The sequence below is a fragment of the Palaemon carinicauda genome, chromosome 8 (assembly GCF_036898095.1).
Source record: "Palaemon carinicauda isolate YSFRI2023 chromosome 8, ASM3689809v2, whole genome shotgun sequence".
Lineage (NCBI taxonomy): Eukaryota > Metazoa > Arthropoda > Malacostraca > Decapoda > Palaemonidae > Palaemon > Palaemon carinicauda.
Window position 1 is genome coordinate 110851385 of NC_090732.1, and position 13287 is coordinate 110864671.

Here is a 13287-nt window from a genome sequence, read left to right on the forward strand (position 1 = left end):
TTAAGGGTAGCCCACCACTTATGTTCCTAGGCTGTATCAGAAAAGTATTTCTTTTATGGTCAAATTGTATTCCTTTTCAGTTAAAGCGTGAACTCTTTGAGCAAAAGCTCTTAGCTGAGTATAGTAATTCCAAGTCAAATCTGATATGTTACCCTTTCAAAGATAATAAGCATCCTGCTTCTCCAAATAAGCACGTCTACAATCATCATCGAACCAGGGTTTGTCTTTCACTCTGTACTTTAATCACACAAGAAGGGATATGCCTATCAATTATGTTGACCAGATTCTCATTCAAAAGAACAACAAGTTCAACATCATTATACAATTGTGACGAATTCAAGTTTAAAAGATCACTCAAAATGCCATTCTAGTCTACTTGAGATTTTAAATAAATCCTACATGAGTATGACATATCAGTGACATGCTAATGAATATTGAATAATGAAATTAAGGCATGATAGGATGTCGTGACTGGAGAACCAACCAACCTTGTTATCATGCCAGGGGAGTCAGTGTATACAAGGTCCAAGCAGTTACCAGACGTGTGTGTACCTTTACTAAATGAATGAGACAAGGAAAAAAATGTTGATTGTTTATCCTGTATTAAATTTGTATATAAATTCAAAGTTACCTGTATTTAATACAGTCCAGTAATTTACTTTATATTTAACTCTTGTAACTGAACTACAAATTGAAAATTTAGAAAAATATTTTACCATTGAGCAAGGGGAGGAGGATCTTCTACATCCTCATAACTGAGCTTGCTATCTAACGCCCATCTCAAGAGCTCTTACGACCTTCTTGAGAGACCTGAGGACTAGAATGACATCCCATTACGGAGTTTGAGCTTCCGAGAAGGGCAAGACTTTTTGAAGCTTCAATATATTTTGAAAATTATCCTTCTAATTGACAGAAGCCATACAATATTCATGCCTTTAAATTTATAGAAGCTATACAATATTCATGCCATTAATATAGAAATAAAATGATTGATCATGAGTACCTACTTCAGTGAGTTGGAAAGTACTGTAATAGGATCCATACTACCTGCTTGGCCTTCTATCCCAGAACTTAGTGGTCTGAAGAGCAGAACCGGTTTGCAGAAAATGGCAGTGATTACGTAAATAGGATATTTTGAAGTAATCTCAGGAGTACGCTCTGAAAGTATTATGGGTTGCTCAGAAATTGCATAGGCAAGGCATAGGACAGTCAGGACAAGGTACTATAAACTGACCATATATCCATATTATCAGTGCACAACCCCTCTCTCCATCAAGCTAGGACCAGGGAGGGAAAGGCAATGACCTATAAGCTCTCCCAAATCCCCTATCCCTAGCTCACAAGGATGGTGAGTTTGCAGACACCAAGAAACTATTGAGCTTGAGTGGGTTTTGAACTTCCATCCAACAGATTGCCAGACAGGGACATTCTTTCAGTGCTGTGCACTATCAGAACCCTTGCTGAATGGTGCACTAGATATTCTTGGTAGAACTTAATGAGTTAGTCTAGGGCTCTCAGTCTTCTCTATATTTTCCCCAGAATTGAATGCAAACAAAGCAAAATTGTAAAAGCTTATAATAAATGATCATTTACTTTGTTTCAACAATCAAAGTAGTCAACTATCATCTGAACAAAGCTATCAAAGAGAGAAATTTTAAGAAAACATCCTCCCTCCATACATAAAAACAAAATACTATCCTGTGGCCACCATGTTTCACAAAGCTGTTTAAACTACTCTCCACAGCAGTCATAGCAATTCCAGGAGACATCCCTGATTTAGATTGAAATAGACTAAATCACAAAGGAAAACACAATTTAAATAGCACAGGGGAACTATAGACATGAATAATCATGGTACACATGATGATAGAAATAAGAATGAAAGGTAAGCAAACTACAGTATGACTATGATGTATCATTGGCTATATAATTACCATTGATTTCTAAATGGCCTGATGCTTGCTAGAGAGGGAGGTGTTTTACAAGGAAGGTAAAATGGATATTTTTTTTTCCTTTTGAGGTAGGCGTCTGCATTTAAACAGCTATTGCTACAAGTTAAATTCATAATATACATAAAAACTTTTTCTAATGCTTAATTTTTTGGTATTCCCTACTCCTTTATCTCTGATAAATGGAATTAAATTAAAGAGGATTATTACCTCTTGATTTTAAATGCCATTCAGACTGTTGTCATTAAGATTATGGATGTGAATCCCAGGATAGTAGAGCTGATAGCAAGTAGTTATCACTACCCTCCTCCTCTTGTAGAAGTCACAGGGGAAAAGCAATTGCTATGACATAGGTGTAGGCCATTGAAACTGTAGCTGACTTATGCATATCATGTTTGTTTATTTTTTCTTTAATAGAAACCAATAATGCAAAAAAAAAATAATAATTACTATAATCTTTCGATGATGGAAAATTACCTTGCCTATGTGACTTAACACAAAAGACTTAACTTTGAGTATCTTGTACTTGCTGTCTCTTCTTGTTTGTGTTTGCTAACTGATCAAATACTAAAGATATGATTATGATGACATTTTATTTTATATTAATTGAGTACTGTATATCATGAACTGAAACAGGTTGTAATGACAGAGAGATTAGCTGTACAACATCCAGAAATACATTTCTCATGCATGCATCCAGGTTGGGCTGATACTCCAGCTGTTCGATCTTCCATGCCTGACTTCTATAATAAGGTAAGTCTTGTGTTGCAATTTGGTGAATTACTTAAAGAAACTGATTTTTGCTCAAGTTCATTTTAAAGCATAAATCTGTCTTTTTTTCAGAAATGGTTCATTTGTATATATTTCTAGTTACTGTACATGAATATTTTTACAAAAACACTCATTTAGGTCTTGAAATTTTGTAAAGTTAGAGTTGAACTTTTTATTTTAGTTCACAGTTATATGGTTTTGCTATGGTACAGTACTTGCATTATTTTTATATTTCAATATAAGTTTAGGATGTAAATGGCGATTTTAACAGGGTTAATTTGGTTTTAATTGTCAGATGAAGGATAAATTAAGAACACCTGAAGAAGGAGCAGACACAGCTGTCTGGTTGGCCATCTCTCCTAGTGCCGAGTTACATAAGTCAGGATTATTTTTCCAAGGTGAGTACTGTACATAGAGAAATACGCTGTATCCATACTAGAACATAAAAAGTGAATACATAGCAATTGTTTTTAGGCTTCATTTAATTTCTATAGATTATTTTTTTATGAATCTTTTGTTGTAAAATTTGTTGGCCTCATGAAACTTACCAGCTGAATTTAAAGCTTAGGATTTCTTTTTACTCCATATGCATATTACAGTTGCTGTAAATAGTACTTTAAAACAACAGAATGAAGAAAAAGAAATTCTGCCGCAAAGTAAATAGATAGAGAAAAGGAAAAAAATTAATAGCAAGACAGATGAAAGCAAATATTGGAAAAGCCAAATGATTAGAGAGATTAATGTAATAAAAATTTAGAATGATAAAGTAATTAGTGATTAGAGGGGAGGAAGAAAATTTTGAATAGCAAGATGGAATCGGTAAAACGATTCTAGGATTAATAAATATATACATAGAGAAATTGAGAAGATAACATAATTATTGTTAATTTAACTTTTGAATTAATGTTTTATAAATCCTATTTACATGATTGTGATAAATATAATCCAAGTGTGGCACTCTTTACAAATCTATAATATGATGTAATGTATATTTATTATTATCAATATAGTATAAATTGTTTAGTTACAAATACTTCTTTACTTAGTTACTTGAATGATTACAATATCCTGAGAAAATTATCTTTATGCACTGTAAATTGTGTGCAATCCAGCTCAATGAATTATTTTAAAAAATGGAAAACATGTATGGTTGTAGCCATTTTCCAATAATATTTTCTGGGATTGGTCCAATTAATGGTTTTGCTATCGTTCTTTATAACGCCGCTATCAAAGGTATAGCATATGCGATGTAAGCCACCATTAATGTAACTGCTTGAATTTTGATGAAAGGCAAACTAACATGACTTTATACAAAAATAGTTGCACTTTCATTATTATTTTGATAAATTTTACTGCTAGGTCATAGGCTACAACTTATTTCTACGAAATACGTGTTTTCGACATTTAACAAAAGGAAAAATTCTTTACATACCCTATCCTCCGGGGATTGCCAATGTAAGAGCCTCAACCCAGGAGGGTTAGCCCTTGAATGAAGCTCCTACAGCCTCACCCCCACTTCTTGGTTCTCACAATTTCAATGTTGCCAGAGGGAATTAACTTCAATGACAAAGTCTAATTATGTTTTCTTAAAATAAGTGTTGAAAGCATACCTTAATTCTTTTTCTGTTTTATTTTGAATTTCTTTAGTGTCAGGGTTATTAGGTATGTTTTGTGCCACTTACCTGAGTTGGTGGTTATTATTTTCAATATAATAATTTATAGCTACCAGTTGCCTTGCCATTGTGCAGGTTCAATGGCTGCCTGGAATGTAAACAATAAATGAGTTATGTAGGAGATATTTTCTTCTGTTTGATATTTGGATCTTATTTTCTACCCAACATTACTCGGGTAGCTGCATTTAGTTATTTACATTCTTAATACAGTATACACATTCAGTCACTTTTTTCATGTAATTAAGAGTTTTAAAGAAACACTGGCATCTTGAACTTCATTCATACGGCCTCTCCTCATACAGTGGGGCCCAAGACTACTTTTTTTTTGCATTGAAGCATCACACCACATTTTCCCTCTTGTATGTTTTATTTAGGCTATTTTCCCCATTCAGTCTCCTATCAGAAGAATGAGACTTACATAAATTCAATTTTCTTCTGTGGTAAACAGATTTTTAGTGAGCACTGTTGCTATTGGCGGAAGTGTTGTTGAGGATCTTCTTCCTCAGTGCATTGGATGGTGCGATTGAACCAGTAGGTTTTTGTAACAGCTTTCTGGATGTTGTGCCCTCTCGTACAGTGTCCTCCCACACTAGTTTACATGCCAATTATTATAGGTAAAAAATCTATTACATTAAAAATAATAGAAACTGATACTAGGTTAGAGTTAAAAACTAGGAATGAATGGCGAGCGATTGTGACGCAGTTCCGGTAGGCCCTGCTGCTTCCTCCAGTGCCTTAGATGACCGCGGAGGTAGCAGCAGTAGGGGATTCAGCATTATGAAGCATCATCTGTGGTGGATAACGGGTGGGCTGTGGCACCCTAGCAGTACCAGCTGAACTCGGTTGAGTCCCTTGTCAGGCTGGGAGAAATGTAGAGAGTAGAGGTCCCCTTTTTGTTTTGTTTCATTTGTTGATGTCGGCTAACCCCCAAAATTGGGGGAAGTGCTCGGTATATGTATGTATGTATAACCCTGATACCAAGACCATTTAAGAATAGAAACCAAATACCCATGAATGTAACTATGTACTGTATTTAACTCCATATAAATAGTAAGGACAAGATTATTGTTAACATGTCTGATGAAACTTTATAATGTAAAAATTGTAAAGATCACGGCATAGGAGTTGGATCACCAGGTGTGTTCCCATCTAGGCTAATATTCCTTGGATTGGTAGTTCAATGCTGGAAATCTCAGAATAGGGTATATAATTTTTCTGTGGAACATTGAATGCTTGTGATTCATAGTTATAAGCAATGTGACCACAGGTAAGACTCATCAACATACATGGATGGCTATTCATTTTGTTATTTATAGATATATACATTTATGTTGTTTTTACTCATGATTATTTTTAGACAATACTGTACTGTTTGTGGTAATTCTTTTAATATAATTTTACCATTTTAATAAATACAGAGTATTAATATACCAAGGAACACATTTCATACTGGTATTCATTTTAGAATTTGACCTCAAACAATATGTGTTGGTTTGAAACAGGGTAGACTTCAGGAAGAGGATAGGGAATCAATATTTTTGTAATATACATATAATGGAAAATCTTAGAGTAGGGGTTAACTAGACTGTATAATATTACACAATTGTTATTATTTTAAACTGGAAAGTTATTTCAGACAAGTTTTATAAGTGTGATATATGTTTATTTAGACATTAAAGTACTGTACTAAGAAAATTTTTATCTAGATTTTCCTATTCTAAGCATGTAGGAGTGTCGTTATGAAGGCTATTTTTTATTGAGAACAAATATTCTTATAAAGCAAATATTACATAAGAAATTAAGAATTAAGCAAAGGTAACAAAATTAATACTGTACCGTACTGGTATTTAAAAATATCTTGTCTAAATATTTGAAAATATCCTGTCTGTTGAAGTCAAGTCTTTTTATATGAATTACTGAGTGTTTTACTTAAAACCATTTTCAGATCCCTGTTCTTATATTTTTGTTAATTTCTTTTGAAATAAAAAATGACTTAAGCAGCTCAAAAGTGTTATAGAAAATATTTGTTCGGTACTTTTATATTCAGTGACCACAATAAAGATAATTTATCAGTAATTATTATTCTCATATAAATGATTTCTATTAATCTATTTGATCAATTTAAATGTGGATACAGTTTTTCATGATGAAATTTATTTATTCCTTCCCACTTGTTGATACTGTTTTCTAGACCGTACGCCTGTATCAACTCACCTTCCACTGGCATGGACTAAAGTATGCAGTGATGTTGAGGAGAAGCTAATGAAGTCCTTAGAAGAACTAGCAGTACAGTTTTCTTAAATAGATTAATTGGAAAATGTTAAGGTAAGAAAGTTTACCAACCCCCTAAGGATATGATTCTGCCAGTTGAAATAGGTTTTGATTTCTAAAGTTCAGCTCTTACAATTATTAGACACATTACATTGTTATCTTTATACTCCATTTCTGTAATGCAGTGTTAATAACAGTTGAAGGAAGCAAAGCCAGACCTGTATAAATTATAATGAAGCTGTTAGACGGAGACCTCTAAAACCACCATAAGTATTTCTTCAAGCTAATATTGATCACTTTCAAGTTAGCTTTGAAAATAGTTTAATCAAACTTCCGAACATGAAATCATATCTCTCACAGGAGTGGCCAGATGCTCTATGAATTAAATCTTCAAAACTAACAGCCACCCCATTAAGAACTGAGATTTGTAGCTCAGAGGTCTGATTAAACTACTGTACCCTTTATTTTGGTTTTGAGATTTCCCATACCATCTTTTTCTAATTTCATCTCTACTTTTTACTATGTTTATAGTTTTACAGCTGCATCACTATTTTCTTTTGTTTGCTTGTTGATTTTTTTTTTATGCAGTAAGTGGATAAATACATATCTGTGTTGAATCATCATCATAATGTTTTGCTTATAAGATATGTACCTTATAATTTGCTTGTAGTATTTCCTTGTGCCTATTTCAGAAATGTTTTTCTTAGTTCTTTTGTAATTACTGTACAGTACTGTGCTAGGCACCAATCTACTATATACAGTAGGTCCTCAGGTTACTAGTCTAGTCTTATGACGTTTCATGGACAGGACATATCTCCCATTGGCTATTTTGAGAATGATTTTCGACTTCAAACGAAAGGTGGGTTAGCTCACGCAAGTGCATCGGACCATTATGCTGTTTTGCTAGCAGAAGAAAACAGTAAGATGGTGCCTGAGTGTCCCTGAGTTTCTGTTCTGGCTTGTCATTGCCTCTGTTTTTGTGTAGACTTTCAGAATTGTTGTTTCCTCTGAGCTTTTCTGGTTACTTCAGTCCTAGTTAGTTTCTCTATCATCGTGTTTTTATCTCCCAGACTTCTTTGTTATACTGCACTCGGGCACACTATTCTATCTAATTTCTCTTCCTCTTGTTTTATTAAAGTTTTTATAGTTTATATAGGAGATATTTATTTTAATGTTGTTGCTCTTCTTAAAATATTTTATTATTCTTTGTTTCCTTTCCTCACAGAGCTATTTTCCCTGTTGGAGCCCCTGGGCTTATAGCATCCTGCTTCAAATAGGGTTGTAGCTTAGCAAGTAATTAATGTAGGGGGTGACTTCAGTAAACCGAGGATATACTGTGCTTAAATCTCGAGGACATACTGTGCTTAAATCTCCAAGGTTAGCATTCTTAAGCAAAAGCCGTTACATATTCATAAGCTACAAGAACAGTATTTTTTATAATTATTTAGGATAAAAAGTAAATTTAATAATGTACAAAATTTGAAGAGCGAGCACATGTTGTTAAGAATCTGTTTTTCATCTTGGATTTCATTTAGCGATACAGGAAAACCTTTGTAAGTTAAAGCTAGTGGCAACTTTATATTTCTCAGGTATCGTTGCACTTGAAACTTTGTGTAACAATTTTTTTTTTTTTCTTATTAATAAACGAACTATGGGCATCCCTGTAATGATTATTTGGGTTTTCTTTTGTGTTGCTTTATTATGGCTCCTATCGTAATAAAGTATGAGATCACACTTGGCACTCGATAATGTATATCCAAGAGATAGCATAGTTTTATATGCTTTTTTCAGAGATATGTGATAAAAACTAGTTTTCCTATTCTGCACCCCTTTTTAGAAAAACTTTCATACATATGTATGTCAAATGCACCTCAAAGAAGATTCTTTGTCATTAATATTTAGACTTGTATAATAAATTGGTTTGCATTCACGTAGAAACATAAAATTCTTAACAGTTTCAATGATTAAAAACAGCTCTAGTCTTTTCCAGTAGGAGATCATTGTTTTACAAGGGATATTAACTTTCCAGCCCGCAAGAATTACAAAATGAGAGGAAAACACCAAAAACAGGAGTGACTCCTGCACATGGACATCCCCGCTCTCTTATTGTAAATATAATTTGCTATTAGTATTCGCTGAGGATTTTATTTTATATTGATTTGAAATTCTTGTAGCACTATGTGGATGTATACAGTATTTTTCATTCATCTCTTGATTGTTATTTAATCCTGGAAAGGATGATATTAAAATACTGTTTTGTAATAAATTTACTATAATTTGTACTGTATTTTGTAACTTATTTTGAAAGCTTTAAATGACATTCATCAAAGTCTCACCACTCTTACAAACATGAATGTCCAGCTATTGTTGATTTATATTGGCATGTAACCTGAATATAGATTGAAAAATTCTAATGTTTGTTGATGTGAATATAAATTGTTCAAAGTTAAATCTTCCAAAGAGCAATACCCCAAAAAGGATAATAGGTCCAAAGTGATAGTGTTTTTACAAGGTAAGCAAGACCTTCGTTCTTATAAAAGTTAAGTACAATGATAATTGTAGTTCATGGTCCAAAGAAGGATTCTGTAAACCTTCCAATAGAGCCTTAGTCATTTCACTGCCCTTCCACAGAAGCTTCCATTGCAATACTGTCACTAATCCCTTGCGGTTATGTAAGGTCATTCTATTATTCTCAACAACTTACTGTACTTCCTTAACATACATCCTCATAACACCCCCCATTCCTTTCTAAAAGTTCTATCATTAGTTTTTTCTATGTCCATTTGGGCCATTTACAACATTTTAAAACTCACACAACTTCCGTCCACATAACTTGTTTTCTGTATTGCACTTACCCCTTAGTGTTAGTTTACTCCAATATTTTTTTTAATTTTGGATGGATATAATTCTAGGCAAGGTTTGAGATAACATGATATAGTCTATGGAAGAGACTTACAGGAACACAATACTAAGTGTTTGTATTCTGGGGAGAGTGAACTAACCTAACCAAAGAATGGGTTGACTAGCATTCATCCATTTTGAGTGATTTAATGACTTGGAAGGACCTGACTCCCTTCTGGTTTCTACAGAGAACCCAGAGTCTAAGCAGTCTTTCATGGAAGAAACATTTGATACTAGCTAGTTTCATGAAAGAGCACCTTTCTTGCAGACTAAGTTTTCTGAGAAGCAATTCCCTTATCCTCCTTACTGGGGAGAGGACGGGTTAGTGACTTGCCACACACATTTCCCATTTTTAATCTGGTTTAACACTTACCACTTCAACTACCTTAGAAATAGGTTTTCCATGACCTGGTGCTCTTCAGAGTTATAATTGTACTTTTAATGGACAGTATATTATACTATGTCAGCAAATACACAGTACTGTAGTATAATACAGTACATTGAAATGTTTTAGGGGCAATATTGATATCCCCACCTCTCTCTTAAACTTATGTGTTTCTTCAATGTGTTGTGTTACACTAAACTTACTGTTCAGTATAAAAAATGCAAGTACTGTAGGCTAATCTATATTGCTGTAGTAAAACATAAAAGTGTCCAGTATGATAATATACAGTAATAGTAAAATAGTAATGATAATGCAAACAAATACACACTAACTTTATCACCAACTACTTAAAGCCATTTGGCATTGTGCCAAATCATGTCATACACAATATTACCATAACAAATAAGAGCTATAAGATTTTTTATTCAATTATAAATGTATCTTTTAATCTATAATCACTAGGGAACATCAAATGTAAGATACTGTAAAATATGAACAATTACACTTTAAATAGCATTTACCATTTTTAAGGGAAATTGAGGATAAAAGCTTTATGCTGGGTCAAATTTTTTGTATTAATGAATGAGAAAGTTGTCAGATTATAAAAATGTTTAGATACCAGTAAATTCTACATTCATTATTTTTCTACCTAAAAATACTTACTTTATCTAAAAGAAAATGATTCAAGCTTCTGTTAAACAAGAACACAAATTCCTTAAATTTTACCTTTATTTCATAAGACAGAGAATGCTGAAATCTTTTCATATCAGAAATTACGTAAATATTTTTTTATCGTGCATTTTATGATAAAATATTGTATTACACTAACATATACAGTATGTATTTTGAGCCTCTCTTAATAACTTTTATTGGCAACATCTTTATACAGTATGAGTTGTGTACTTTTTTTTTTCAATATTAATCTTACCCGATAATCATGTAGCTGTCAACTCCGTTGCCCGACAGAATTCTACGGAAGGGATACGCCAGCGATCACTATACAAGAAGGGGGTGTACTCACCAGCGCCACCTGTGGCCAGGTACTGCAGTACTTCTTGTTGACACCACCTCAATTTTTCCTCTGTCGTGCTTCCGGCAAGACCTACATGGATACGCTTATAATTTTGGAGTCTTGTTCACGGTTTTTGGTGAAGTATTGCTCTAAGATTTCAGCTTTCGCTATACAGGAACTTGTCTCTTAGCTTAGATAGCTTTTAGATTGATTTGATTAATGGTTAACGATATTTTGCTTTAATTGGAATTCCCCCTTGACTGTTCTTTGATTCAAGATGTCCGACCTTTCTCAAGCTCCTCCCCAAAGACGATGTAGGACTTGTATTAGGCGTATTCCGAAGGCCTCGGTTGATCCTCACACCGTTTGTTCCGACTGTAGGGGAAAATCCTGTCAGTTGGAAGATCGATGTGAGGAATGCGCCGGACTTTCGGAACTTGATTTTGTTCGATTCCTCAAGTATACCACTAAGTTAGAGAGAGAGAGAGTTAGGAGGAGTTCGGCTCGCTCTTCGCTTTATTCCTCACCCCATGATCCTCAACCTTTTCCTCCCCCTGTAGTGGCTACCCCCGATCCTACTATTTGTGCTCAGCCTGATATGTCTGATGTTTTACGTGCTATTCAGGCTTTAGGTGATAAAGTGGAGTCGGTAGTGAGTGACCACAAGTTCCTCTTGGCAGACGTCAAGGAACTTAAAGTGAAAAGTGCAGTGGGAAGTGGTAGTGCCAGTGCTGTGCCGAGTGCTAGTGTCAGTGTCAGTGTTGTGCGTGAGGGTACTTCTGTGCGTGCCAGTCGTCCTCCCAGTCCGGGACCTCTTGCAAGCTCCCAAGCCCAGGGGAGAAGCAATGTCGAAGGGCAAAAGGGTTCGACAGGCCTTGATCGGCGCACAGCAGTATCCTCGGTGGTTGCGGGCGTATCTTACAGAGATCGTCACTTCCACTCTCAGACGATTGAGCCCTTATTTTCCTCGTCTGCAGAAGAATTTTCGGAGAGAAAACGCTGGACTCAGGTCTCAAGACCTCTTAAGCGTAAAGTCCAGACCGCACGAGTTCTACAGCCCGGATGTAGTCATTGGGCTAGCTCTGACTCGCCGCAGTCATCAGGTGACTGCACGCCTCCTAAGAGAGGTAAGGCGATGCCTCAACAGACCTCAACTTCTGTTAAGGCTCTGCCTCAACAGTCCTCAACGTCTGTTGATCCCAAGATGGCTTTGCTGCACTCTATGCAGTCGCAGCTTGCGGTATTGATGCGTGAGTTTCAGGCAGAGAAGGTTACACCTCCTCCTGCGAGCGCTCCTCCTCCTCTACGCAGTCCAGTCTGCCAGACGTACGAAGTTGAGGTTCCTCAAGCTACCTCCATGCGTGAGCTACCGCGTTGGGAGTTGCCAGATACCAGCGTTGTGCAGCAACCTCCACCTTCCTTGAGGCAGGAACCTCTTACCACGCGGCAACCTCCTCAACAATGGGGACAGGAGTCTTATGCCTTACAACCTCCTCTACCTTTGAGGCAAGAGTTTCTTGCAGTAAGACCATCCTCGAGGCAGCAACCTCTTGAGGTACGACAACCTCTGCCATCCTTGAGGCAGCCACCTCAGCTCTCGCAGCTGATACCTCCACTTTCCTCGAGGCGAGAACCTCAACTCTCGAGGCAAGCACCTCAAGAACCTCAACTCGTGAGACAGGAGCCTCTTTCTGCGCAGCCGCCACCTCAACTCTCGCAGCACCCACCTCAAGAACCTCAACTCGTGAGACAGGAACCTCTTACTGCGCAGCCACCTCAACCCTTGAAGCAAGCGCAACTCTTGAGACATGAACCTCATGCAATGAGTCAGCCACCTCAACGCATGCATCTACCTCTTTCTCCTCAGCTTGAGCAGTCTTTGCAGCCTGAACCTCAGGTTTTACTACAGTCGCCTCTCACCACGCTTGCTCCCCAGACTCCCGCAGAGCCTCTTTCTTCCCGGCCTCATGACTTTGTCATTACCAGCCCTCATCCTCTTCAACAGAGACTTGAGGATGAATCCGCAAGTGTATATGCACCCGCTTGTCAGGATTCTGCCGTTCAGCATACCGCTGTAACTTTACCTCTCGCTTCTCAACCCTCAGGTGATGAGGTTTCTGAGGAGGAAGCTGCGCACCTGGATGATCCCTCTTCTGACGTGGAGGAACCCAAGTCGTTACCACCCTCCATTGACTTTCGCAAGGTCCTGGCTCTTTTCAGAGAAGTTTACCCGGATCACTTTGTTTCTGCTACCCCTCGCTCTCCTCCATCAGAGTTTTCTCTAGGCATGCAACCTGTTAAGTCTGCCTACACTAAGCTCGTCTT

The 13287-nt window shown here is 36.3% G+C and overlaps 1 protein-coding gene across 1 annotated transcript in view; it reads left to right on the forward strand.

The window, feature by feature from the left end:
• Window positions 1-8944, forward strand: part of LOC137645830 (dehydrogenase/reductase SDR family member 12-like) — a 73012-nt gene extending 64068 nt beyond the window's left edge. The window contains exons 7-10 of the mRNA XM_068378807.1: window positions 2586-2702; window positions 3016-3118; window positions 6585-6718; window positions 8694-8944. Of these exons, the coding sequence (XP_068234908.1) occupies window positions 2586-2702; window positions 3016-3118; window positions 6585-6694 (330 nt within the window). The 3' untranslated portion in view covers window positions 6695-6718; window positions 8694-8944. The remainder of the gene's footprint in view (window positions 1-2585; window positions 2703-3015; window positions 3119-6584; window positions 6719-8693) is intronic.
• The last annotated feature ends 4343 nt before the right edge of the window (window positions 8945-13287 follow it).